Source organism: Ambystoma mexicanum, chromosome 4p (genome assembly GCF_040938575.1).
Source record: "Ambystoma mexicanum isolate Mex_15411 chromosome 4p, UKY_AmexF1_1, whole genome shotgun sequence".
Lineage (NCBI taxonomy): Eukaryota > Metazoa > Chordata > Amphibia > Caudata > Ambystomatidae > Ambystoma > Ambystoma mexicanum.
The window spans coordinates 198,901,984-198,928,746 of NC_090927.1; the positions used below are offsets into that span (position 1 = coordinate 198,901,984).

Sequence of the window (26,763 nt, forward strand, 5' to 3'; positions counted from 1 at the left end):
CTTCAACCGTTACGTTGATCTCAAATAATAGTGCTTGCATTTCTTGTTGATATCTACTAAGAGAGTCTACCTTCTTTAAAGATAAGTTATTGTGCAATTCTTGATATAGAGAATTAGTCGGAGGGTAGATCATTTTTACATAATTTGACAGTTGTCGCCATTTCCTTCTTGTTGCTAGTGCAATCATACCAAATTCATGTCTAATAATGCTGTTGGAAAGAGCAATTGGCAGATGCATGGCTGATTTCAATAGACGTCCTTGCATTGAGTTTAATATTGTATCCATATTAAGTAGACGTATGTCCAGGGAATAAAGAAGAACGCTTTCTATCTTTAAGTTATAAAAATCAATAACTGGAACTAGTAAATATTTACAATATTTCGCAAAAAGATAATTCTTAACTGTGATAGAAGAGGCCTCACTCTAAGATTTAATTGCTCAGCCCATGACTTAATTGAATTCCTATCTGACAGGTAGTATCCAAGATAAATGGCATTAGCGATCAGGGGGATAGCAGTTTTAACAATTGCCAATAATATTGTTTTTTCTTATTGTTTAAGTCGAATGTCATAATCGCTTTTTTAGATGGATTTGGGCTCAGATTATGGTCACTTGCGAATTTTTCAAATAAATTCCGTTTTAATTTCAGTCCTGTTGGAATGGGATCAAAAATAATAATACTGTCTACAAAAGTAATCCATTTAAGGCGGAGTAGACCCAATTTAGTTGAAAAGAGGTTTGCTTCTGCCCATGAGTGATCTAAATCAGCGAGATAAAGGTTGAAAAGAATAGCAGCTAAGTTGCAGCCTTGCTTAAACCCGAGAAAAGTTTGTATTGATTCTGTAAGTCCTCCTTCTCCGGAGATTCTTATTCTATAGGCTGTATCTTTATGTAGTTGGATCAGCCAGTAAATCAGTAGCGCAGGAATGCCTAATTTTGCCAATTTGGACCACAAGATGTTGACAGAATCAAAGGCTGCAGAGATGTCAATTCGAGCTATATAAACTGGACATGCGTTTTTAGAATTTGCGCCGTATAATATGTGTGCCATAATAGTGCCATTGAAAGTGGTGCTCATTGCTTTCCTAAAGCCAGTTTGGCATTTAGAATATAAGCTATGTTTTTCGACATGCTGTTCCAAATCATAGAGAAGCAGACTTGTAAACATTTTTGCTTCCGTATTTATTAAAGAAATAGGCCTGTAGTTTTCCAGTGAAGTAGGGTCACCCTTTTGATAAATGGGAATGATGTTATAAGTAGCCCATTGTGGAATGTGACCAGTGTGGATTATCAAATGAAATTTTGATTTCAAGGTACTTGCCCAGAATGAAGAGTCAGTATTATAGACACAGGGTGGAAGCCCATCCGGGCCAGCAGACTTAAAGAAGGACAATTTGCTGATAGCCCATTTTATGTCCGCAAAGGACCATTCGAGCCTTCCTAACTGTTTATAACACATGGGAGAGAAGGTTTGATTTGCAAATTTATGTGGAAGTTGAAATTTAGTTGAAATATATTCGCACCAGATCTTCACTGGGATAACATTGAGAGATGGGGCTTTGTTTTTGGAATTTGCGCCTTTAATAAATAGTCTGCCAAATGTACCTTGTGTCATGCTTACAAATCCCCTTGATTAAAGCACAATTTACATTATTATGATTAAGAATACGCTTGTTTCTCATCTTATTTTTGTATTTTAATAATTTTTTTTGCACAATATTTGATAATTAGGTTACAGCATATATTTTGTTTCAGATTCCTCAATTCTTTGTTTTTTTCTCGTTTTAGCATTTTACACGCAGGATCAAAATAATGAGAATGAATAACAGTAGTTTTAGAGTATTTTGTCCGAAAGTGTGTTAATGCCTTATTGATCGCCATTGAACAAATTGATTCTTTTTCAGCAAGTGTCATTTCTTGTATGCTGTTCAACAGTCGCACATAAAGGTACACCAGAAACAGAAGATGTTATGCATGAGTTGTGAGTAGTTGAGTCATAGATGGGGGCTCGATTAGAGTGACATTAGAGAGGAAAGGTTTTCTGACTTTTACTATAAGGGTGAACTGTTAGGTGACAACACGCCATTAAGAACTCAGGTTTTACAAGTCTTCCTCAGGGGCAAGAGGGGAATACTGCATTTCATCCAATGAATTTGCAACCTCCTCCCAAGTGATCCTCCCTTATATAGCCACCGCCAAGGTTAGGATCAGGTAGTGGCTGCCGTCCCCTCGCCACATGCGAGGAGGTCCGCGCAGGTTAATCAATGATGACTGCACTGGATTCATCACAGCTGACTTTAAAAAGACAGTCAGGCACCCATGTTCAAAATACCTGTCAATTGTCTGTGGCAGAGCTTTGGCTACATATGAATATACATCTATATCTGGTTTGAGATTGTCACCTACAAGGGATCATCTATGACCTCTATTTGGGGAAGCATCTGGGAGAACTATCTTGAAGAATGAACTTGAAGAAGATTTCACCGGAGCGTTGTTCTGGTAAACACTGGCCAAAGACAACATCCATTGGGGCGGTGACAAGGATTTTCAAGGAAAGTAGAGCGCCCTCTCCCTACCTGCTTCAGAGTAACATATGAAGTGACCTGCTGGAGGGACGCCTGACTGCTGCAGGAACACTGGTGCATGGGACTCTGCCTGCTGACGTGGCAACCCTACAAGTGTCCCTGACAACCTTCCTGGCTGAGAAGACAGATTAACCTTTCCTCAGGAACCTGGGTGAAGGGTAGAACAGCTCCCCAAGGACCAAAAGAAACTGCCTTTCACTCTCTTTCGAGCACCTTTGAGGTGCTGTAACTGCTTCCAGCACCTTCAAGCCTTTTACAACGACCAACACAGGTGCATTTGACACTCTCCCACCTTTGAAAGATTTCAAGCTACGCCGACACAAACATTGCAACCTGTTCCCATCTTCTTTGAGCCACAAGCCTGTGATGCTGTCAAACCACAAAGCTTTGTGGGATCTACTGGAGCCAGACTGCAGCTGAAGCCAAATCTCCACTTTCCTCACATTGAGACCCTTTTGGGCCTTCGAGCTATGCAGACTTGAACATCGCCTGCCTGCTCCAAGCTTCCTGAAGCTATAAGCCGTCACCGCTTGTTGAATTTCACCACTTTGTTGCATCCCGTTGAGCCTACTCACCAAATTGCAACGGACTCAAATCATCAGGAATCCTGGCTCGATACAATCTAAACTGTGAAAGTAGATACAACAGTATATAAAAGTGGTTCTGTCCCCTTTCAGCCTTGTTCTATTGGCTCTAATGACACTTAAGGTCCTACTATATACCTTAAAGATATATTCCTGAACGTGTGTAACTTTTCTACAAGACTATTTACCTGCAGACCCGTAGTCTTCAATACCCATAGTGCTCCTTTATCTCAAAGTCTGCATTATCTGTGCATCTAATTTGGTACCTATCATACTATTGCTTTTTTGGATGGCTCCATTTCGGCCAACATCCTCTTGAAGAGCATAGTCCGCCCTCAGCCTATGCTACCTTAAAGGGGCCAAGGAGGTATACTATTCATGCTGTGCCTGCTTCACCTTTATGACTGAAATCACTGTCTACTGATACTTGCTGCCAAGATGGACACCCCAACAAAGAATACATGTACTGCAAAGGCAGGAATGTGGCTGTAAGGCAAAGAATTAGAGGGAGTGACATCATCTGAATCAGCACTGACCACATGAGTAGTGAAGAGGTCCCTTCCAATACCAACCACAGTGCATGTGGGTCAGAGAGAGAGAAATGTCGGTCACAAGAGGAGCAAGATGAAAACCCCTTTTGCCACCGCCAAGACAGATGGAAACATGATGCTAAAAAAAGAGGGGAGCGAAGGGCAAGAGAAACGGGAAAAAAGGCATGAACTGAAGGAAAGAGCCAAGACATGACTTGGGGAGGTCATTGTCCCAAATGCACCCAGCTTTTTGTAAATATAAAAGGAGGGAAATCATTTTTTGTGCTGCAAAAATGTTCCATGCACATCCTCATAAGGCAGGGTGTCCCAAAGATATGGAGGGAAGGGGAGAGTACATAGGAGTACATGATTTTCAATTACAATCCAGGTATATTTTAGGAATTGGCTGCAAGACAACATGTTATAGGGCGATGGTGACATCTATGGTACCATGTCTTTAAAACAAATACAAAAATGATTAAATATTTTTCTGTGAAATAGAAATAACGTTAGAAAGGTTGAATTCCTATCTCTTTTTTAATTTGGGGGGATCCCCTGCAAGCCCCCCATTTCCCCAGCTTTATTACCCACCCCCCCAAAACCCCCACCCTTTTGAATCCCTAACCCCACCCCCATATATACTTTAACCAAAAATTCAACATTTATTTCATTATTTATTTTTCACTGAAAAAGCTTTTTGTTATTTTGTTTTGTTATTAACACTGTATACCACAAATATGGCACAGTCAGCGTGAGCATGCCTTCTTACAGTGGCGAAACTGGTGTTTATTTGCACAGTCAGAATGAGCAGATCTTCTCACAGTGGCAATAATGCCATTAATGGGTCAAACCACCAGGAATGTGTTCTCACAGTGACAATAGTGGCATACATTGGCACAGACAGGATGTGCATGTCTCCTTTACAGTGGCAACACTGGCATCACAATGGGCAAAGCCAAAACGAGTGTGTTTTTACAATGGTAGTACTGACATATATATTGGCATAGCCAACATGGACATGTCTTCTTACAGTGGCAGTACTGGCATTATTGGCACAGGCAGCATGAAGGGGTTACAGTAAGTGAACTGTTGAAGCAACCGTCCCAGCCAGACAAACTTCTACAGGAGAGGGAATTGCTGGCTATTCTGCAGAGATTCTTTGGACAAGGCACCAAGTAGAGAGGTGATATCGCAAAACGAGACCCCACTGAGATCAGCAGAGAGAAATAGTGTTGGATAATTCGCAGAGTGAGGAGAAAAAATGGTACAAGCCACCAGAAAGCCTGAGAGAAACCGAGAGCGTAGTGAGGAGGCACAGCCGCAGAAGGTCACCCTACCCTTTAGGGGAAAGATTGAAAACAGACAAAAATGCCCTTCGGAGATTGCAGTCTGAATTCCCAGCATCCTCTGCCAAAGAACGGAAATTGAATATCATTAATTTGGGAAGCTCTGAGAAAGGGAGAAATGTGCTTTGTGAATTGTAGTCCAAATTGTCTGCACCTCTGATAAAGAGGGGGATCTGCAGATCATTAACTTGAGAATCCTTAAGAGAGGGAACTGCCCTTTGGCAAATGTGGTCAGAATTCCAGAAAACCTCTATCAAAGTGGTGAAGCTGATGAAAACTGAATCATGGCTTCCAATTGAAAGAAACAATGTTGTCATCTGGGAATTGGAAAACCTATGAGAAAATCAACAACACATTTTTATGCGGTCTACAAAAACAATTAAGAGACTGGAAGTAAGAACTGTGCATCTAAGGAATCAAAGGTCGAGACTCCGGGGGCCTCAAAAAAAGATTTGGAATACTACAAACCTGTTCAATTGGAAGAGAATTTGACATTCCCATATAGCGAGGCAAATACGTGTGACATCAGCTGCTGGGACTATACAGCAAGTCTCCACACCAAATTAAGAGAGTGACTGATTCACACCAACCTATCCAATGGAGATTGAGATTGACTTGCTCACTAAAGTCAAGCAAATAAAACAGATCCCAATACAAGGATTTATAAGAACCCAAAGACTAAGATCCCGCTTCTCAAACCACGCTAACATACATGCCACTTCCTCCTTTGCCACCATGGAAGCGCACTACCACTAGCGACTCATACTAAACCCTCTAAAAGGATCACCACAACCAAACAACAAACCACTGCCACAGAGAACACTAACACAAACCTTTCCCCCTCAGCTTAAGCGCCACATCTTCCTATACTCCTCAAAGCAGCCCTCATTAATGCACGGTCCATACCGGCTCATGCCATAGAGATACATGACTACATCATTGAGCAACAACGCAGCCTACTTATAGTGACTGAAACCTGGCTTCACCAAGCCTCCGGTCCTTCACTTTCTATCGCCATTCCACAGGATTTTACCATCCACAGGATAGACAGATCTAAGTCAGTAGGTGGGGCAGTAGCTATTATTGCTAAAACCCATCTCAAAATAAGAATCTGCCCCATAGAGAACCCAGACGGTTACAAAGTCCTGCTAGCCAAACTAGCTACGAACCACAAGACTACTATAAACCTAATAGCTATATACAGAGCGCCTAATACTCAATCTCAGCCAGAATTAGACATACCCTTACTACTAACGCCACTCATCAAACCTAACACAAAATGTATAGTTCTTGGGGACTTGAACCTTGGATTCAATGATACCCAAGACCATAAAGCAGAAGCACTACACAGTGCACTCAAAGACATGGCATTCACTCAACTCGTGAATGCCCCTACCCACACAAAAGGGAGAACACTAGACTGGATACTACCACTCAATACCATAGTATCCATAGATTCCATCAATGTAGTTCCCTGGTCAGACCATCACAGTATAAACTTCTCTATTCTGTGCAACGAGCCAGACCTACCCAAAACTATCATAGCAGAAACTTATGTAACTAGAAATATCCGTAAACTCTCAGCAGAAAGCCTTAACCCATTGTTAGCTAGCACCCTCAATGACAAAATGATCAATAATGAGAACCCCTGTGTCCTGGTGGATACCTACCATAAATGCCTCACCATTACAATAGACACCCTAGCACCCTGTGTCAACAAAACCAACCGTAAGGACAAAAAATCTTCCTTCTGGTTCAACAAGGAATTAGTCTCTCTCAGACGGATTAAACGATCGCTTGAACACAGGCTAAATAAAACCCACACCCTAGAAGCCATGGAAGCATTCAATACTGCATATAAAATGTATAAAGCAGCCATCATTGCCCATAAAGCAGACGCCTTTAATACTAGAATCAGAAATGCCTCCTCTGATACTAAAGAACTATTCACCATACTCAAGGAGCTGGAGAATCCTATTCCTATTATTAACCCAGTCCAACCAAGTGAAGAATGGTGCACCACGATTCAAGATGCCCTCGCCAACAAAATTAAACTATTACAAAATAAAATTATCTCCAAAAGAAATCTCCTGTCCGATAAATCTCCCATGTCTAACCAAAACACTAAGCACATAGGAGTCACTACCCCTCCCTTCAACTTCACCCCAGTCTCCCATGATGTAGTACATAGTCCCATATCCAAACTCAAAGCATTTAATTGTAAAGGAGACAACTTCCCAGCACACCTAGACAAGCTATGCGCCCCCACCCTCACACCTATAATTACTAACTTTGTAAATGCCTCTTTCAATTCCAATCTGGTCCCAGTCAGCATTAAAGCGGCGTGGGTGACCCACTACTAAAAAAGCCCACATTAGATCCACTAGCCCCCACAAATTACCGGCCCATAACGACTGTCCCCTTCCTACTTACAATCATTGACAAAATACCTCACAACCAAAAACAAACCCATCTTGAACAAAATAATCTACTAGGAGCTAGACAATCTGGCTTTAGACCCAACCACAGTACTGAGACGGCCCTCTTAGACCTCAAAATCCAATTAGACACTATCAGAGACACAGGCAAACTAGCTTCCCTGCTGTTGCTAGACCTATCAGCAGCATTCAACCTGGTCGACCATGACAAATTATGTGACACCCTAAAAAAAGATTTCAATTTTTCAAACAACGCTACATTCTGGATCAAATTCTTTTTAACAGACCGAACATCTAGAGTTGCCATAGGAAACTATGCAGCTGACCCTATAGCAGTTCCCATAGGAGTTCCCCAGGGATACTGCCTCTCCCTCACCCTCTACAATGCATATACTAAACTCCTATTCTCAGCCCTTGATGACATGGGTGTCATCTACACAAATTTCGCAGGTGACACCCAGATCCTCATCCCCATTACAGGTGACTACACCCAAGACACATTATACCATCAATAAAGTATATGCCATAATTCAAAACTGGATGGCCCTTAACAGCCTTTGCCTTAACGACGAGAAAACGGAGGTTCTCATTGTGGGCTCTCAAAAAAGAATAAGCTCCCTCCACTCAGACTATGCTCATATCAACATTGACGGCACACAGATCCCAGTATGATATGATATGATATGATATGGCATTTGTAACGCGCCTATACACAGTACTCAAACAGGTCAAAACTCTTGGGGTATATATAGATGCTAACCTCACTATGCACAAACAAATATCAGCTCTTTCCTCCTCTACAGCATACACAGCCAAACGTATTGCTCTCAGCCGCAAATTTCTTACTCCTACAAACTGTATTACTTAGGCTAGAGCGCTTATTTTAACGGAATTGGACTATTGCAACATCCTTTTCTTAGGAACATCCAAAACTAACATTAACAAGATTCAATTATTACAGAACAAAGCCCTCAGAGTGGCACTAGGTATAAAGAAATCCGAACACATATCCAACATCAGGAGAGAAAACCACTGGCTGCCAATTGAAGCTAGAATCATATTCAAAACACTTAGTGTCGTTCACAAATGCATTACGAAGCGCCTATCTACCTCAACAACACCATCAAGAAACAAATCTCCTGCAGGACACTTAGATCCAATAAAATGGCTCTCTTGGAAGTACCACATTATAAATACAGCAGAGCAGAAGGAACTAGCTTCAAAGTTCTGGCCCCTTCGCATTGGAATACATTTACAATTAGTATAAAAAATGAGGACACCTTACCAGGATTCAAAAAAGCACTGAAAACTTGGCTATTCAATAAATACTAACCCATATGCATGTCCACACATATTGCCCATATGTTTGTCCAATGGTCACTACTAGGCCTGCATCTAGTGTTAGAATCTATCTGTGATTGCACTGCCCGACTGTTTGTAACATTGTATAAGAAATGTTTGATATGAATATAACCGCAACATGGTATAAATAATGTGATAATATGCTTGCAAATTCGATGTGATACCTTCGGGTCTGGGCATGTAATAAATGTAATAAATAAAATAAATAAATAAATATAGTTCACAGAAAGAAAAAAAAGACTCTCAAGACTAACCATTAACTGCTGGATACTGAAGGTCAAGTCCTCAGACCACACTGAGAAAGAAAGAACTGTGACCAGCGACATGGTAAATTAGAAGACCCAGACCACCTGACATTGAGATAAACAAGTACTTTAACCTTTAGAATTTGTCTCAAGTTGTATTTTCTGTTACAAAATTGCCACAATATACTGGAGGTGAATGTAAGTAATTTGCACATCAATCACGGTCAAGCATGAAGCTCTACTCAACACCTTATCATCACCTCTGGGATTCAATGCCACAGTCTTTCAGTGGTTTGGCTCTTACCTCACCAACTGATTCTAGCTCGTTGAGATGGGCACTTGCAGAGCCCAATAACACACAGTGACCTGCGCAGTACACACAAGGCACTATCCTCTACCCTGTCATCTTAAACCCCTACATAAAGCCACTGGGGGTACTCTTAATCAAATTCAACATCAAAATACACCATTAGGCAGATGACACAGCTATACCTGAAGGTCAACTGCGTTGACAACATTCACCAACTGAAATACTGCCTTGCCTTCTCCACCATTCAAGCCTGGATGACAAGTGACTGCTTGAAACTCAACCCTCCCAAAGCAGGTGTCATCCTCCTTAGGGTGCCACCAAATGCACCCAAGTTCAAAACTCGCTCACACAGATGGATCTCGACAGACCCCCAGCACCCCACCCCAATGGCTTCTCCCCACAAAATCCTTAGCCTTTACCATCCATAGTGACCTTTCCCTCAAAGCACACATTGCCAACAAGATGCAAACAGCATGGTACCAGCTCCTGTTCCTGTGTCGAATCAAATCCTTTATTCCCACCTCAGGCTGCAGATCCATCGCCCAGGTCCTGGTGTTCTCCCACCTGGAAGGTGGCAAACCCATTCTAGCTTGTGACCCAAGCACTACTCTGTCCTCTCTGAAAGCTGGCTAGCACCTCTCATCGCAGGACGGAAGCAATTCAACCACATTCCGCCACACTCAAGGAACTACACTTCAAGCTTGTATCACCTTCAAGACAACCTGCATCACTTAAAAAGCTCTAAAGTCCAAGGTGGTATTATACTTAGCTGAAAAGATTACCATTGGAGGAGCAGCACCTGGAGCAAAGATATCACCAGACTGGAATCCAAGAGGTGCAAGAAGAAGAAGACCAGAAAACATCTGGCTGGCTCCCTCCCTCGTGCGATTTAGTTAAGATCTTAAGACCCTGCTCTTCAGGGAACACTTCACTGACAAATGAGGACCATAGCCCGACAAAACACCTCCCCCTACTGTGATCCTCCAACCTCAATAGTGTAGTACCCTATTGCTTTATATCGAGGCTTGCCATCTATAACTCACCTGCATACATAAAAACATACATACATACATACATACATACATACATACATGTATGCATCCATTAGTTACACTGAAAACTGGTTTGGTGCAACCCCAATCCCTGTCAGCGAAACAAATATTTTATTGTTGTAGTTAAAAATGAGGGTCAGCTCCCCATAACTGCACATGTGCACATCTAAAGCAAAAGCACAATCAACTCAGAAGCCATTCAGGGTCTTAAAAACTTCGGAGGCAATTTTCATTAGAACGCTCATGGTCTTTTCTTTGAGTTCCCAGACAGAGTTCGCTTCATTCGAAATTTCAGAAATTGAAATCTTACCATAAAGACAAATCATGCAGTTGACTTTATTTCAAAAGGGTGCTGGCGATCCTATAAAAAGCTTCTAAAACATAGCATATAAAACTTTGTACCTTCGGTCTGGTAACATGAAGCTCTAGCACCGTCTCTATGTAATGTCTCTTCCAGATGCCCTGCTCGTATGGCGTTGGTAAGAAGTTGATGTACCAGCCGAACCGTAAACATTTGGGCATCCAGAGCTGATCGAGCTCAACGAGGTACTTCCAGTGCCAGCTCACCTGGAAAAACAGACATTGCACATTTTACCACACACATTTCTAAATAGCCATGACATAGTTTTCCAACATTTAATGGCTGCCCAAAATCAATAACATTGCAGACTTTATCTCTATAAAAGGGAAAAACTGTTTGTTTATGGGTTTGTGGCTTGGCGATGCGTTGGCGTATGGGAGGTCGAAGGTGTATGAGAGGCGAAGGCGATTAACGTCCATAGCTGTTGGCACTGTTGGCATCATGTCATCCATCATGCTGCTAAGGAATGTCCATGTTGTTCTCAAGCACAGTTATAAGTTTCAGAATATGTTTTTAAGAAGAGCAAAAGATTGTGTTGTGTAATCTTTATAAGAAAAAAAAATATTAAATAATCAAAAAATGTAGTGAATTTTTCTTTTCACCTTACTTATGGAGATGGAGCCTTTACAAAAAGTGTAAAGCCACCTTAGGGTATTTCTAACAAATAGTACCTATGAGAAAATGAAATCCCGGGCAATGGCACGTATATAAACTAGTATATTATGAAATCAAATTACAAGTGATTCAATCAACAATGAAATGGACAATAGCAACTTCTCTATGTAAGTGGGTGCAAATGGAAAGTGAAACACAGTCCCAGTGCAGATCTTTATGACTCACTGCAATAAAAGCACTTTTTCAATTTTTGGCCTGTTATATAGCTATTGGATAATGGATCTGTGAAAAATCAGTCTCAAACATGATTGCTTTCTTTGAGATATCTATCTATAAGCATGCTGGACCTATTCATCCATGACATTAGCAAAGCCTTTGATAGGCTGATGCCACACTATAACATAAACTGATAGGAAGTGGCCTGGGAATACATACTGTCAACGGATCAAAATTGGGAAAAGGATTAACGAGAAAGTAGATGGTGAAGTATCAGACTGGATGAAGATTTGAAGGGGAGAACCTTGGAGGTCAGTTTCCAGGATTTGCAGCATTTAGTGAATTCACTGCAAAGTACAAACCACCAGAAGAATTCACTGCCTGCCTTGCAGTGGCCTGGTCATAGCAACACAGGCCAAATGTAAAGAAAGGGTTGCATAGATCCAGCTGCGTATTGAGTTGGTGGGAAGAAAGCTACAGTATCAACAACAGTAATGCAATGATTTCCATTAGAATTAGAATTGGTAGATTTATAAATGATATTGATGATAGAAAACAATGCGTTGTGCAGATTCTGTTAATGACCCAAAATTTGAGATGGAAACGCAAACCATAATAGGAGAGCAAAACCACATTGTTACACTTGAAATCTGTTGTGTAAATGCTTCCACACTAAAGTATTAACACATGGAATACTGCTCCATGTGGCAATTTCGTACGCAGTAAAATATCATTTCGCCATGGAGTTCTATGGGCTTCCAAAACGGAGAATACCATAAGGGTCCGCATGACTCGTAATCACGTGGATCCTTCAAATGACCAAATACTATGGTAATTCCATTGGGCGGTATTTCCGGAGGAAATATTGCCAAACTTGTGATTGGACCCAAACTGTGGAATTCTTTGACCCAATACATTAACATCCAGTGCTTAGTGGTAAAAGGGCCCACTTGAGTCATGTAAGCATCTTCTGCTGCATATGCCGTACTTTCTTGACGTCTATCAAGCGGTTTCCAGTAGAATTCTGCTGAAATGTAATCGGCAAAGCAGAATCGGTACAATCAGCTCCACAAATCTGTACTACCCTGAAAGCGTTATACAGAGGAGCATAATTCTTCTGCCATTACCACAAGCCAGTGCAGGGGCTATGATGGGATTTAATTGGCGGGAATGAATACCCTTCAGAAAGGCTGGTTAGACCAGAGCACAACCAGTCACGTGTACCTGAAGATCTTTGAGTCCTATTGGCCTTTCAATATTTTCTAGTATGCCCCTGCAATGTGCATAACCTACTGAGACTTGCCATTCCTTTTGGTGTCACACACATCCTTCCTGTCATTCTCTGGGCAGGGGATCTCTGTGTCACCTCAATCTGCCAGTGATGTACCACTATCTGAGTTTGCTGCTGCTTTCCTCGCTTCGGTGGGCCAGATGTGTTTGCACATCCTGCAATGTGTGTGATTGGCAATGTTGCGTTTATGGGGATACTGGGTGCCCCGAGGTGGATAGGTGCTCATCCTCTACTAAAGACGTTAACTTACTACAAATCCGTCATACACAGCCTAACTTAAGAATGCTGTAGTAATTGAAACCAATACCAAGTATGCACACATAATTTGTTTTCTAAACTCATTGCCTCACAATCCGCTTGCTATTCCTGAGGCTACTTTGTGACTGTGTAGACACTTGATGACATGAGAGACAGACTCAAAATATAGTTAAAGAAAAATGTATTTTTAAAATTACTGGGATAGTCAAGATCGGCCACTGTCTTCGTGGTCGAAAGGTCACCAGCACATAATGGGCTTTGTGATTCTTGCACTTGACAAGCAGAGAGTCTGTGACGAATCCAGGGAATTTGTACCTTCTCCTCCAGGGGAGCCAGCCCTATTGGGACTACGGCGGTGAGACCGGCAGACAAAACCACCCTCCTAGACAAGGAAAGTTGAATCTCAATAGGGGTGACACCATCATTAGGGACAAGGAATCCCCAGGTGGAAAGTTGGTAACATCTCCCTTAAAACAAATGTCACAATTGTTTGTGGGATACATGGGGGCTGAACATAATAACATACAGGGGGCCTTGAACTGTGCTTGGCTTGGCTGCTCACCCCACCTTGATGCAAGACACACAGAACCAATCGTGTTGCATCTCTCATTTTAAAAAGGAACGTACAAGGACTGAGACCCATACATGTCAGGAGAGAGCCAGCCTGAGCAAGGCCACGCACAGCAGAAGACAGCACTGGAGCGCCGAGCAAATCCATTCTGAAGGCATGACCATGTGGAAGACGTATGAATCCTGGAGCTCATGGAATGCTCCTGAGTCCAGTATGGCAAAGGGTCCAAGGTACCCAGGTCTCCCGAAAGAGGGGAGTGAAACACTGCAGACACGGTGCACCAGAGTCCTGAGCAACTATGCCTGAGCGTAGAACTGCTGCGAGAAAGCCAAAGACCATGGAAATGAGGTTCCGCAGCTACCGGAGTAGCCGATGGGCCTGATAAAGAACGCCACCAAAGCCCAGGTAGGCGGCTAACGAAAAGGAGAGGAAGGAGGGCATTAAAGCACAGAAGCACTCCACGAGGCGGTAAGGAAAATATGGAGCACATACGACCAGCGAGGCTGGGTTACCCACACTGGGCTGAGGAGCCCAATAATCCCAGAGAAGGTGAGGACAATATGCTACCCACAAGGCCAGTGAGGCCGAACAAAATGATCCAGTAGCCTACAGAGGCCTGATGATAGCGAGAAACTGAGAGAGGCTAAAGAGCCAGATGGCCCATGCTGGGTGACAAGAGGCCTATGATAAATAGAAACTCCTGTGACAAATCTACAGATGTCATCACTTCTTCTTTGGGGGGAGCCCCTCTCCATGAGGCCGTTGCCCAAGAGTTTCCCTGGGGGTGGTGCTCAGAGGGTGGATCTCATGGGGAGGGAAAACCCCTTTTGGATTAGTGACGACCTGGAGTGGACGCCATATCCCAGCCACTCTCCGTACCCTAGATCCCCTCCCGACAAACCCTAACATGGTCATGAGTTATTGCCACCCTAGCATCCTGGGAAGTACTGGGACAAGGAAGGGTGTAGGCTCTATAAGAGAAGAAACCTGCATATACCTAGAGAGTACTGGGACGAGGAGGAATAGGAATTACCCAAGTGGAGACCCCCCTTCCCTATTGTGACAAAGAAGAACTCCTCTGACTTACAAGAGAACAGTAAGATCAGTACTGAAACGAAGAGGAAGGGTGGAAACATGAAGATCACCTCTAGGAACCACATTGAACGGTATAGTGGTTACCGGCTTCCAATTGGTCCAACTTTAGTTGAAATACAAGAGGGAATTCAGGAGGTAGTGTCAAACCCTCCCTCGAGGAGTAAGGAACAGGGAAGATGTACTGGAAGAGACGGGGTTGTAGACCGGTTCGTCGACCAAAGGGGCTGAGTCCTCCCTAGAGAAACCGCGACGATGGTTCTGTGTGCATGAAAGAAGGAGAGAAGTCTGAGACACCAAAGGAAAAACCAGAAGATGTGAGGCTGGTATCCTGTGAGAAGAAGGAACTGCAAGCTGGCGGAAGAAGGCTCCAAGAATTCTTGAAGCCGGGACCACAAGATCATTACCAGGAGGAAGGCTGGTGCAGCAGAGCCTGAGCCGGCCAAACTAAACTCACCGGAGTGCCACGAGTCCTGCGACCGACTGCAGGTGCCAAGAAGGAGCCCTCACGTACGACAAAACAAGGTACGTGAGTGGGCAGGAAGATGCCGGGGACCAGAGGAGGTGGTGACAACCAGAAAGTGGCGAGGGAAGTCCAGAGTACAGGGTCTGGGACCAGAAGCACAGATGTGAAGAGACTTGCATGGCCACTGAAATATACGGGATTACTTGGCAGGAGAGACAACCAAGTATAGTAAAAAAGGAAAAAAGGGGAAGGAAAGCATTAACCCCTTATGTGGTGTTGTGGACATTGATCTTTATAGTCATAGTTCCTGGGAGAAAAAGCAAGCCAGGTCGGCTGTAAACCCAAGAGGAAAGCAAGAGGAAGGCAAGCATTACCCCCTTACGTGGTGTTGTGGACATTAAGCTTCATAGTCACAGTACCTGACAGACAGGCGAGTCAGGTTGGCTGTGACCCCAAGAGAAGAAAACAAGGGGAAGGGAAGCATTACCCCTGGTGTTTTGTGAACACTGCACAAAGCCAAGAGAAGAGATACATTCTCTTAGCACTGGAGGAAGCTAAAGAGAAACCAGGGGAAGAGAGTAATTCCCCCTGGTGTTGATGAACGCTGTAAAAAGGCAAGAGAATGGAGCCATACTGTTGGCCCTGCGGCAGTTCATTTGTTTTTGCACCCGTTTTGCACTCCGTTTTGTAAACTGGAAAATAACTTTGACCAGGGGCGTAGCTGGGGGTGGTGGGCTGAGGGGGCTATAGCCCCGGGTCTTTTGGTTGCAGCCCTGGATAGATCAGGGGCTACAACCAAAAGGTTAGCCCCGGCCTTAACGCAGCAGGAATCACTCTGGTGTGACACCAAGCACGGGCTCTGACAGGAAGAATCTGTCACATTTCTCACCTTGGAGAACTGTGTATTTACTTACTTAAAAAGTAAGCAAATGCACCACTCTCTGAGGTGAAAGAACAGTGAATAATTTGACTGCTGGTAGCAGCAAACGTAGGGGCAGCGGACAAAAGTCTGCCATGGGGATATCAGTAGACCTCCATATATTGAAGCTAAATGCGTAACTGTTGGGCTCATATTTTACATGGCCCATGCCGCCAATTATTAGCATTAACTAGTAATGTTTTTGTTTGTGTGTATGTGGGGATTGTATGCATGCATTTATGCGTGCATGCATGTGAAGGAGTGTGTAAGTGGGTGAATGTATGCAAGGGGGTGTCTGTAAGTGCACACATATGAATGAATATAGTGTGAATGGTGTACATGAGTGCAGCTGTGCTTATTAATGAGAGTGCAGTGTAAATGTTCTGGATGCTCTTGTGAATGACAGATATGCTGCATGGGTGTGTGACTGGGTTATGTGTGTGTGCCTGTGTGTTTGTTTGTGCATGCTCTGGGTGGTTGGAACCCAGGGAGGGGCATTGGAGGATGAAGATTTTTTGATAGAAGCATGGCAGGTTTTAGTGTTGTTTTTGAGCAAAGAAAAGCCAACTTGAGTGTTATTATGTGAGGGTGGGTTTCGAATGGAGGGAGGGTACGACAGTTGGGCTGGCTGGGTCCTACTGTGGGATGGAAATTTGTACTCGCATTAAGGGCAAAGACAACATGATGAGTGTTCTTACATGGGGGAGGGCATGTTTCGTTACTGTGAACTGGCATGTTTTTTTTACTGGTGTTAAGGTCAAAGGCAACACACGTGTTCCTAAATGGAGGGGGAGCGGCATTTGTGTAGCCCGCAAGACAATATTTTCTTACTGTGGCAAGACATTCTTTACTGGCGTTACAGGGTAGATACAACACGAGTGTTCTTATATCGGGGGGATTTGTGTAGTTATATGTTATTTACATAGCACTTTCGCAAAAGCACTGTACAGAGAACATAGTTACATACAATTATCACCCAACCGAAGTTTGTACTCCCTTTTCCCTCCACTCCTCCCTATGCCTCCCCTCTTGCCCCTTCTCCACCACTGACGGCGTACCACATCCCTGTACACCTCCTCGGAAGTCCCCAAAGGTGGCAGCCAGCTGCACTTAGCTACCATTAACTCTCGCTCTGCTGTTAAACACTCTTCTGATATCTGTTTCCATCTTGAAGACTTTGACTTTGACATTCTTGTTCTCGCTCTCACTGAGACGTGGTTCACTGCCAGCTCTGTCACTGCTTTCAACACTCTCCTCCCTGAGAACTACATGATCATGTTTAAGCCCAGGCCTAACCTGTCTGGAGGTGGAGTTGCCTTGATCTTCCCTGATTGGATCCCTGCTACTATCATACCCACTCAGACCTAATCTTCCTTCGAAAGCCTCTTGGTGACTCTCCAACCGTCTTACAGACTGTCGCCACCATCTACAGAATCCCTGGTCCAATCTCCTTCTTCCTCTCTGAGTGGTCTGACCTGACCTCATCTCTTCTTCCCTCCACCTCCAAGCTTCTCCTCCTCAGAGACTTCAATATCCACAATGATTCTCCCGAGTCGGCCACTGGACTCTTCCACAGTCTCTGTGATGCTTTCATCCTCACCATTCATCCCCCCGGGCCAACTCACTCTGCAGGACATACCTTGGATGCTCTCATCTCCTTAGACATCCCCAACCCTCTCACTACACCTCTCTCCTGGTCCGACCATGCTCGGTCCGACGGAGCAAACAAATTACTCATGTTCTTTTGGAAGAATTATTCTTTATTTATTTTCTCCTCATCTGGATCGCTTAGGTCCCCCAGCTAAGCATCTGCCTGCACTGCCTGTCTCCTTCTCTGTCATTCGACCAGTGAAGCGAGTGCCAGTTGCTGCCTTTGCATGGAAACTGCTCTACTGAACACCTGTGATTACTTGCTCTCAAATCTTGATTCCAACTCTCCTTCCATTCTTATCCTTCTGGATCTTTCTCTGCCTTTGACATGGTCAATCATGCTACCCCGACTAATTGACTCTGCAACACCCTTGGCATCACAGGCCTTGCATTGAACTGGTTGACCTCCTTCCTCTCCGACCGTGCTTCCCAGGTTCAACAGGGCCCTTTTCTTTCCCCCGTCACTCTCTCCACTAGCGGTGTCCCTCAAGGCTCTATCCTCTCGCCGTGGCTTTTCAACATCCACCTTGCCTCTTTGGCCCACCTGATCTCCTCCTTCTCTCCCTACTTCCAGTGTTATGCAGATGACATGCAGCTCTCCTTCAAGCTTCCCTCTTCTGCCTCCTTTCTCATCCCTGACTGTCTGACTGCTAATCAGTCCTGGTGTGCTTCCAATGATCTCTGCCTTAATGCCAGTAAGACTGAGATTCTTTTCATCGGGACACCAGCTCCCACCTTCTCTCACACCCTCTGCCCACCCTCTTTGGGTCCCCTTGCCTCACGGTCCTGTGAGGCAAAACAAACCTTGGTGTCATCTTTGACTCCTCTCTCTCCTTCTCTTCTCACATCTCAGACCTTGCCAAGAAGGCCCACTACCAACTGCACCTCCTCAGAGGCATTCTCCCTTTCCTCTCCTTCCCCATGAAACTCAATTTCTCTAGAGTCTCTAGGTTTTACTACTGCAACAGCCTCCATCTTCCTGTAGCCTCCCTTTGCCCCCTTCAACTAATCCAGAATAGGACTGCAAGACTTATCCTTGGCCTCAAGCCCAGGGACCGCATCTCCTAATGTCTCTCCACGGGCTCCTGGTTGCTCATCCACAAGGCTTTCTGGGTCCTGGGACCCCGCTACATCCAACTCTCTCTCTCCCTAAATACCTCCCTGCTAAACCCCTTGGGTCTGCTAGCTCCAACTCTCTGCAGATCAGATGCTTCTCTAAGCAGAGAGTAGGGGGTAGATCTCTTTCGTCTGCAGGAGCCTCCCTCTGGAACGGTCTCTGTGTCCCTCTCAGGATCGAGTCGGATCTCCTTAAGTTCCGGAAGCGGCTCAAGACCCTAATTTTATTCTCTTCCTTCCCTCGCTCCCTCCCATGCTAATTCCGCTCCTCTGCTGTAGCGACTGTCTGCCTGGATCCCTCTGAGTTCTACAGGGCTCTAGGCCCCCCCAGGCCACTCCGTACCTCGCACTAAGCATGTTGACCCTCACAACCACAATCAATGGCACTTGCGTTCCTGACCTCTTGTGAGCACATTCTCCTGCTCCGCTATACCCTGCCTTCCCTTCCCACCCTTGCACTTCGCTTATTGCACAGACCGACACCCTCCCCCCCCTTCTCCCTCACACTTCTTGTTCAGCATTTGCAAGATCTGAACGTCACAAAGCCTAGTAGGACCATTATTGTATTTTTCTCCCTTGTTCCCCCTCCCCTTTTTGTCTTGTGGCACCCTGAAACACCATTTGTTGTATAGGTGCCTTACAAATATCCAATAAACAAACAAATTAAATAAATAAAGCACTGTACAGAGAACAAAGTTACATGCAATTATCACCCAACCAAAGTTAGTACCCATTCATCGGCCTCAGAAGGATGAAAGGCTGAGTTGTCCATGCCAGGATTTGAACCTGTGAATCACACGTGATCGCAACAGCAAGTGCTTAACCCACTGAACTATCTTACAGACTAGCTAGCAATTACATGTTTTCTTATGGTGGCATTTATGACTGGTGTTAAGGCTAAAGGTAACAAGAGTTTTTACAATTGTATGGGGGTATCTGTGCCGCCTGCCACGCAATGTTTTTTTTTACTGTGGCATGACCTTTTTTACTGCCGTTAGGAAGCAAATACAACATGGTGAGCGTTCTTCCATGCTGGGGAGGGGTATTTATGTAATCAGCAAGGCTATGTTTTTTTACTGTAGAATGGCTCTTCTTAATGGGATTAAGGCAAAGCCAACAGGAGCATGTTCTTACATGGGGATACTGGCATATATTGGCAGAGCCAGCATGAACATTTTATGTTATAGTATAATGACTGGAACTATGGACAAAGCAAACAGTAGTATTTTCTTATGTAGGAATAAAGGCCTACATGTGTGGGTATACTCAGAATGAAAATGTTTTTACACTTGCAGAGTACTGTCATATAGTGGGAAAAGGCATTATGAAAATGTGCTTGAAAATGCTCCAGCACATTGGTGTGACTTGGCATCTAATAGATTTTTTTCATATCTTAGCCCACAAAACTGTATGGCTTTTTGCCTAATTTAGCACAGGAAGCGTACTGTAAAATGCACCCTTTTGACTTACTATTTTAAAGAAATTCCCAGGGGGTGAAGCACCCCCCAAACTCTGCCTTGATTAGTTTGCTCTCCCTCACTTCACTCGGTCACTCCTGCGAATTTGGCCGGGGGCAGAACAAGCCCCCATCCTTCTGCAGGCTCTTTTAGTGTGGACCCTACTATGTTGGCTCCAGCTCCACAATCCTGGTCATTCCAAACACTAGTGGCTCTCCAGGTGCAACACCTGCAACATGCGTTGCACCTTTTATATAGGCGGCTGTCCCTTTTATTTGGGCTTCATTTGGGCTACTTTTACCTGAGACGGAGCAGCGAGCAAAAAAAAAAAAAAAAGTTGTTCTGCCCCTCCCCCAAGCATTAGCCAGGCTGGGCCACAGTCCCATGCCAGTCTGAGCCGATTCCAAAAAGGGACGCATGGCAACATAGATGTATACACAACTCGTTTACATTGTTATGCTTTTGCAATGTGATTTCAGTTTAGACAGAAATAAATCAGAGGAAATTCAGATTTACTCTAAGATAATAACATTTTGATAGGTAATGTAAATACTTTCATCTGTCTTATAAATTGTTCCTATGGAATGTATGGTCAGTGAACACGGGATGTGATGGCAAATCTTAAATGCGCGGGATCTGGTTTAAACTCAGTTCCAGGCGTGCGCTCTCGTGGTTTGGGCATGGTACCATCTCAGTGTTATTTTGTTTTCCTAAAACGAAAATGATGACATTATTTCAATGTATAACTCGCATGCCTGTGAACCTCCGCCCCCGCAAACAGACTCTTGCACCTTTTTTAGTCAAAGAAGGAAAGTCCTACAGACATATTGATTAATGTCTTTATTTCAGGAGCTTTTTTAAGTGCCACGTGCAACGAGTAACAACTACCCCTTTGATGTGCTGCCTGCTTGGGTTCACGAGGTCGGTGTGGGGTGTGGGCCAGGGCCTGCCTGCAAGCACGGGCCACGGCCTCCAGCACTAGCCCGCTGTGCTGCTGTGGTGATGCCCGTGCCCCCGCCCTAGCAGGCAGCAGCAGTACATGGCGCTGCAGCGCTCTCGAGCCGCGACTCCTCACTTGGCTTGGGAGAGGGGCAGCAGGGCAGGCGGCAGCAGCCACGTGCAACGCTGCCTGACTAGACCCTCGCGTGTGGGCCATGTAAACTTGCAGTCAACAAGCAAAGGATGAATTTATGCCTGGGACTGAATACTTTCACACTTCATTTTGTGTGGGTGTGTTCATCTGAACTGTGCTATAAATAAAGTGGAAAACCTCCAATTAACTTTATATTGAGGCACCTGGAGTGAAAAGAAGTTAATCTGAACGCGAAGTATGCTACTTTTTTTGAGCCTCATTCTAATGCTCATTGGAATCCTATACTTGTTTAATAACATCCGGGAGGATTCATCATATTTGTGAATCTGAATGAAGGGTTTTACTGGACTCATCCCTTACGCTTCATGAAAAAGACTGACATTGACCTAACAAGGGCCTTAAGTTAGGCCATCTTTGTTTCTTTTAACAGGCCACACTGGGCAGCGCCCTCTAACCCCTCCTATCTTACTGTCTGTCACCAAATGAGGTGAAATGATCACTTCCAAGCCTGCATCTATCTCATGGAGCTCAGGAGAGAGAAATGAATGGTTAGTTCAGCAGGTTGAGTGGCTGCTGTAGAGATCTGTCTGTAACATGTAGATTTCAGTATGTTTGTACCAATTTCTGAGGTTTTGATACTTACCATATCTTTTTTTCAAAGACTTAAACATTCAGAATAATGTGTTTCATCAATTCCAAGTACTGATTGTTTAATATTGAATCGCCTAGAAACACTTGTCACATTATATCTTATCGTATCATATCCATAATGCATGATCATCTTCACGTCAACACTTAAGTATTTTAGTATTGAATTTGTGATGTGGTGGGTATGTCCTTAAGTTTTGGGCTGGTTGTGTGTTTTGTTTTAAATAATGGGTAGGTGCATCTATCTGTTGCTCGGAAATTTGGGATTGTGATTTTTAGATGATGGTGCTCGTTTTAGGGGGATGAGCCAATCGGCAACCTCTGCTTTTCCAGAAGCATTTTTATACTGAATGCTTTTGTCTAACACACGGTGTAATTAAGGTGAGTAAGCAAAATAGTTCTTTGGGAGCTAGTGAAATGTGCACGAGTCCTGGTCACAGTGATCAATGGATTGCAGCAGCATAGCATGATGGGGGCAGTTAAGACACCAGGCCCATTTGCTTATATGAACTGAGCGTTCAGTTAATTGAAGACTTTCAGTACTCCTTTAAAGTGTTAAAAAGTGACTTCAAGGGTTATATGCCAAGTTGATAGTGGGTGCAACACTGGCGTATATTGATGAATCAATGCATCACAGCAGGACCAGCAAGAGAATCAATCACCAGTCGCAGGGTCCAGCTGTTTACAATTAATTGCTCAACAATGACTTCCAGTCAGGCTGTCCGTGAGTTACTGAGAGGTTGCCAGTTGCAGTTAAAAAGTAACTCCACCCGCGGGCCCCCAGAGGTGCCATGGCACCTGGCAGTGTACTTCGGGGGCGACAAGCAGCAGCAGCGGTGCTAGAGCAGCAAGAGCAGAATGAGGTTGGAGGTGCCTCTTAATAGCTTGCTCCACCGAGCCACACTGACATCTGCAAAGGATCATAGTAGCTGAGCCACTGAATTCAAATCTCAGGGGCCAATCGCTGTGCAGTGTGGGCCATGCACCCTAGCAGAATGTCAGCTGGCATATCCAGCCCGAGAGCTGAGCTGGTGGAAGATTAAAAAGCAATAAGTGCAAGCTGGGTATGGAGGGTGTTGGTTGGGGCACAGCATTAGCGGTGCAAGCAAAGAAGGCAAACGAGCAGATGATGGAAAGCAGAGCGCGCAGGCATGAGTGGCAGAACCCGGAAAAGCTAGAAGGAAATAGAGCACCAGAGGGAGAGAGGGGAAGGAATAGAGCTGCAGGAAAGAGGAGTGAGCAATTAAGAATGAATACCGGAGGAAGGAAGAGGAGGTGAGTGAAGGTGGCAGAACCGAGATGGAGGAAAGTGAAGAACGCAACCAAGGAGGAATAGATGTGAAGGGAATGGATTGGTATGATTTGACTGTGCCATAATTGTTTGCTGCGGAATTGACCTAAGTCAATTTAGCTGCGAACCCAATTTTGCCCCGGCAAAAATCAATGCATCCATGCCCCCCTCGTACTCCCCCACAATACATCCCCACCCTCCCCCCACTTACCTTTCACGTCTGCTTTCATTCTGACTCTGCAGCGGCAGTTCTGTCCCTGCAACGCGGGTCAGAACTGAGGCCGCAGGGTCCCTTTCTCTGTTTTCTTTTTTTTTTGTTTTTTTAAGTCCACCGCTTCCAATGTCTCGGAAGCGGGAGACTCCCCCACAACCCCTGTTCCCATTATAGCGAGCAAGAGGAGCGGGGGACACCGCCGCAACCCCCGTTCCCCTTGTTCGCTATAATGGACCCGTATGGCCTAGTTGACAGAATGTTTGGTTGTACGATCGTTTCGTACAGCCTAAATTTGGTCAAATAGGCCATACGGTAAAATATTTTCATTAAAATTGGCCAATTCCAAGGGAATACCAGAGAGTTAGGAAGGCGACAGAAAGAGGAAAGAATACAGAATAGTGGAAAGCCAGAATAACCCGGGGACGAAGATGAGAACTTACGAGGGGAAATGAAGACGGTCCTTTCCCTGTAGGGCCTCTATGAAGAAGACACTAGAGGAGACAATGCAGAAAGGTGTACAGTGTAAGAGGGTGAAAAGGATAATAGAGCGGGCATGCAAACAGAAGACTGGCCCACCTTGTGCTGGCAAAGGCCGTGGCAGAGTTGTCTACCAGTATTCAGGGATGTGGGGTTATACCTGATCTGGCAAAATGTGACCCAGGTGTGGCAAGACCTTGGGCCGCAGTAGTTCAGTAGGTGGGGAGGACCACCTAGAAAGAATTCAGCATCTTTACAACAACAGTGGAAAGACCAAACCACGCCAAGAATAATTTGCATGGAACCCTTAAAATCCCATTGACTGAGTGACTTTTTCGAGTGAGGGGCAGACTGGCAGCCTACGGTCCTCAAACAAGGTGGTATGGATCCTTTTCAGTTTCTTATTAACATTCTTTACCCACCTACTGAGTCTTCCCCATGGTCTGGGACTATTGGTGTTGTAAAATAAATCTGAATCTTATTTCTCAAATGCCTGTTTGCCTTTTGAACCCTTAGATGTGAGAGCTCTGTAAGGAAAAGAAAAAAAAAAGGGAATTGGTTCCCTACATTGGGTTGGCATTAAATCAGAACATTTTCCGATCCAATGCCACCCGGGATGTCAGCTCCAGAAGCAATGGCAATTAGTGGCCTGCAGAGTCTTTGTGGGTGTAAGAAAGTGACATGTGAAAGCGAAAGAAATGTCTGGATGTACTGCAGTACTCCAGGTTAGTGTTTCCAAAATTGACCAGCTTAACAAATCGGAAACCCCTTAAGATCAGAAAAAATAGTGAGTCCCCGTCCAAACCTCAATCATTTAATCAGGTGTTCCCCATGCGTACAGCCCGTACCTCATTCTCTTTCTCATAGCTTCCGCTTGGGATCCTAGGATCTGAGGAACAGATCAAAATCTTTGTGCTAGAGGATGCAGAGACCTGCTCAGACCAACTCAGAAGCCGTTCATTCAATTAATAGGTTGCCCTGGACATCTGCAGCTGTGATGCATGTGAACATAGCACTTCTGATCCAAGCAGAAGAGCATCAAGAATGTATGCACTCCTATTTAATCAAGGAACCTCAACTCAATTTGATTTTAGGTGTTTCCCTGGCTAGCATGGCAAGGGACACACAGACAGTGTTGCTCAATTCAGAATACTGCCAGACAGTACACAAAGGACCACATAAATATTACAACACATGGTATAGACAACCTGTTGCTGTTAGAATTCTGAAGAAGAAAGGAGTAAGAAAGACCAAGCATGGGTTAAGGTGGAAAGGTTTTGGAATGTGCAGATGCGTGATATAGAACTGGGAGTTACCTTCGGTTAAGCTTCATGCAATGCTAAAGTTGGATCTAGATGCACTCTAAGAAAGCTACTATCAGTAACAGAAAATAGTATAGGAAGGAAGTTCAACAAGTTTCGGGTCAACCATGGGGCTACCTAATCAAAGAGCTGATCAGCCACTAGAGGTTGTCTGACAAAATGTATGGTTCCCTGCTGCGTGGCCCCTGGGATTCTACAAGGTTCCTGCTTTGCTATTGCTTTTTGGGATTATCACTTGTTTCAGTTTTTGGAATTCCCTCAATATTCACTCCCACTTGCCTCTGGTGGGTTTTTCCAATCCTTCTCCCCACTGTGGGGGCTCCTTCGAATGGGCTTACGCTACTTTTCCGAGGGATCTTCATGCCTCACTACACGGTTTGCCATTGCTACCATTGCTGATGATTGCATGTCCAGCACTCTCCTTTCCAGCGAAGAAGGCATTGACATTTACTCCCCATTAGTATCAGCATCTTTTGTCAGATCTTCCCCAGGGAGCGCCATTCACCATTTCTGGTCGGCGTTTGCTTCTACGCAGACACTTATTCTCTGTCCACAAACCTCTGCTCTGCACAGTACCTGCTCTGGGTCATACTGGGGCCCAGCGTGTTCCTCCTGCAAACGTTATTTCGCTCCCTTCATAAATCTTCCTTGACCTCATAATTCCTGCAGGACTGTTAGGAAAGCCCCCATTAGTTTTCCAAAGAAGGTTGCCGCTCACACACCTTTCTCTGAGGCTTAATCATGACTGGGGGTACATTAAAGGCTAGAGGGCTGATGCAGAATTGGGCCCACGTTGGGTTTCTTCTTCAGGACAAGTTACTTTTTCCTAGCTCAACTGGATGGGTTTTTTCATTAATTCCCCAAGCATATCCTTTCCTCTGCTGTTTGGAAAACTATGCCACATACCTGGGGACAAAGAAGGATGCCAAGAACGAATAAACAGTTTAAAAGGGTTTATTATGAGTTTACACAGAATGGGGAATCGAAAACACACTGGGTTCTTCCCAAATGTCAGGATGGTTCTCCTTAGTTCTCCACCCAGACTCCCAGACTCTTGGAGGTTGCCACATTTCCTACCCAGCTTCCCTAGGATGTCCCAGGCCTTCAACAAAGCTATTTCCTAAGTCCATAAACCCAAACCGGTTCTCTCACCCCGGCGGGATAGGTTTCCAGATACTGTAGGCATCAGGGTTCCCGAACCCTTCTTCTCCTGGTCAACTAGTTGTGAGCATTCTGCGGTCCAGCACCCCAGG

At 44.5% G+C, this 26,763-nt stretch overlaps 1 protein-coding gene across 1 annotated transcript in view; it reads right to left on the reverse strand.

Annotated features, from left to right (window-relative positions):
• FBXO16 (F-box protein 16) overlaps positions 1-26,763 on the reverse strand; it is a 621,955-nt gene that overhangs the window by 293,552 nt on the left and 301,640 nt on the right. Inside the window, exon 5 of the mRNA XM_069605696.1 lies at positions 10,856-11,020. Coding sequence (XP_069461797.1) covers positions 10,856-11,020 — 165 coding nt within the window. The remainder of the gene's footprint in view (positions 1-10,855; positions 11,021-26,763) is intronic.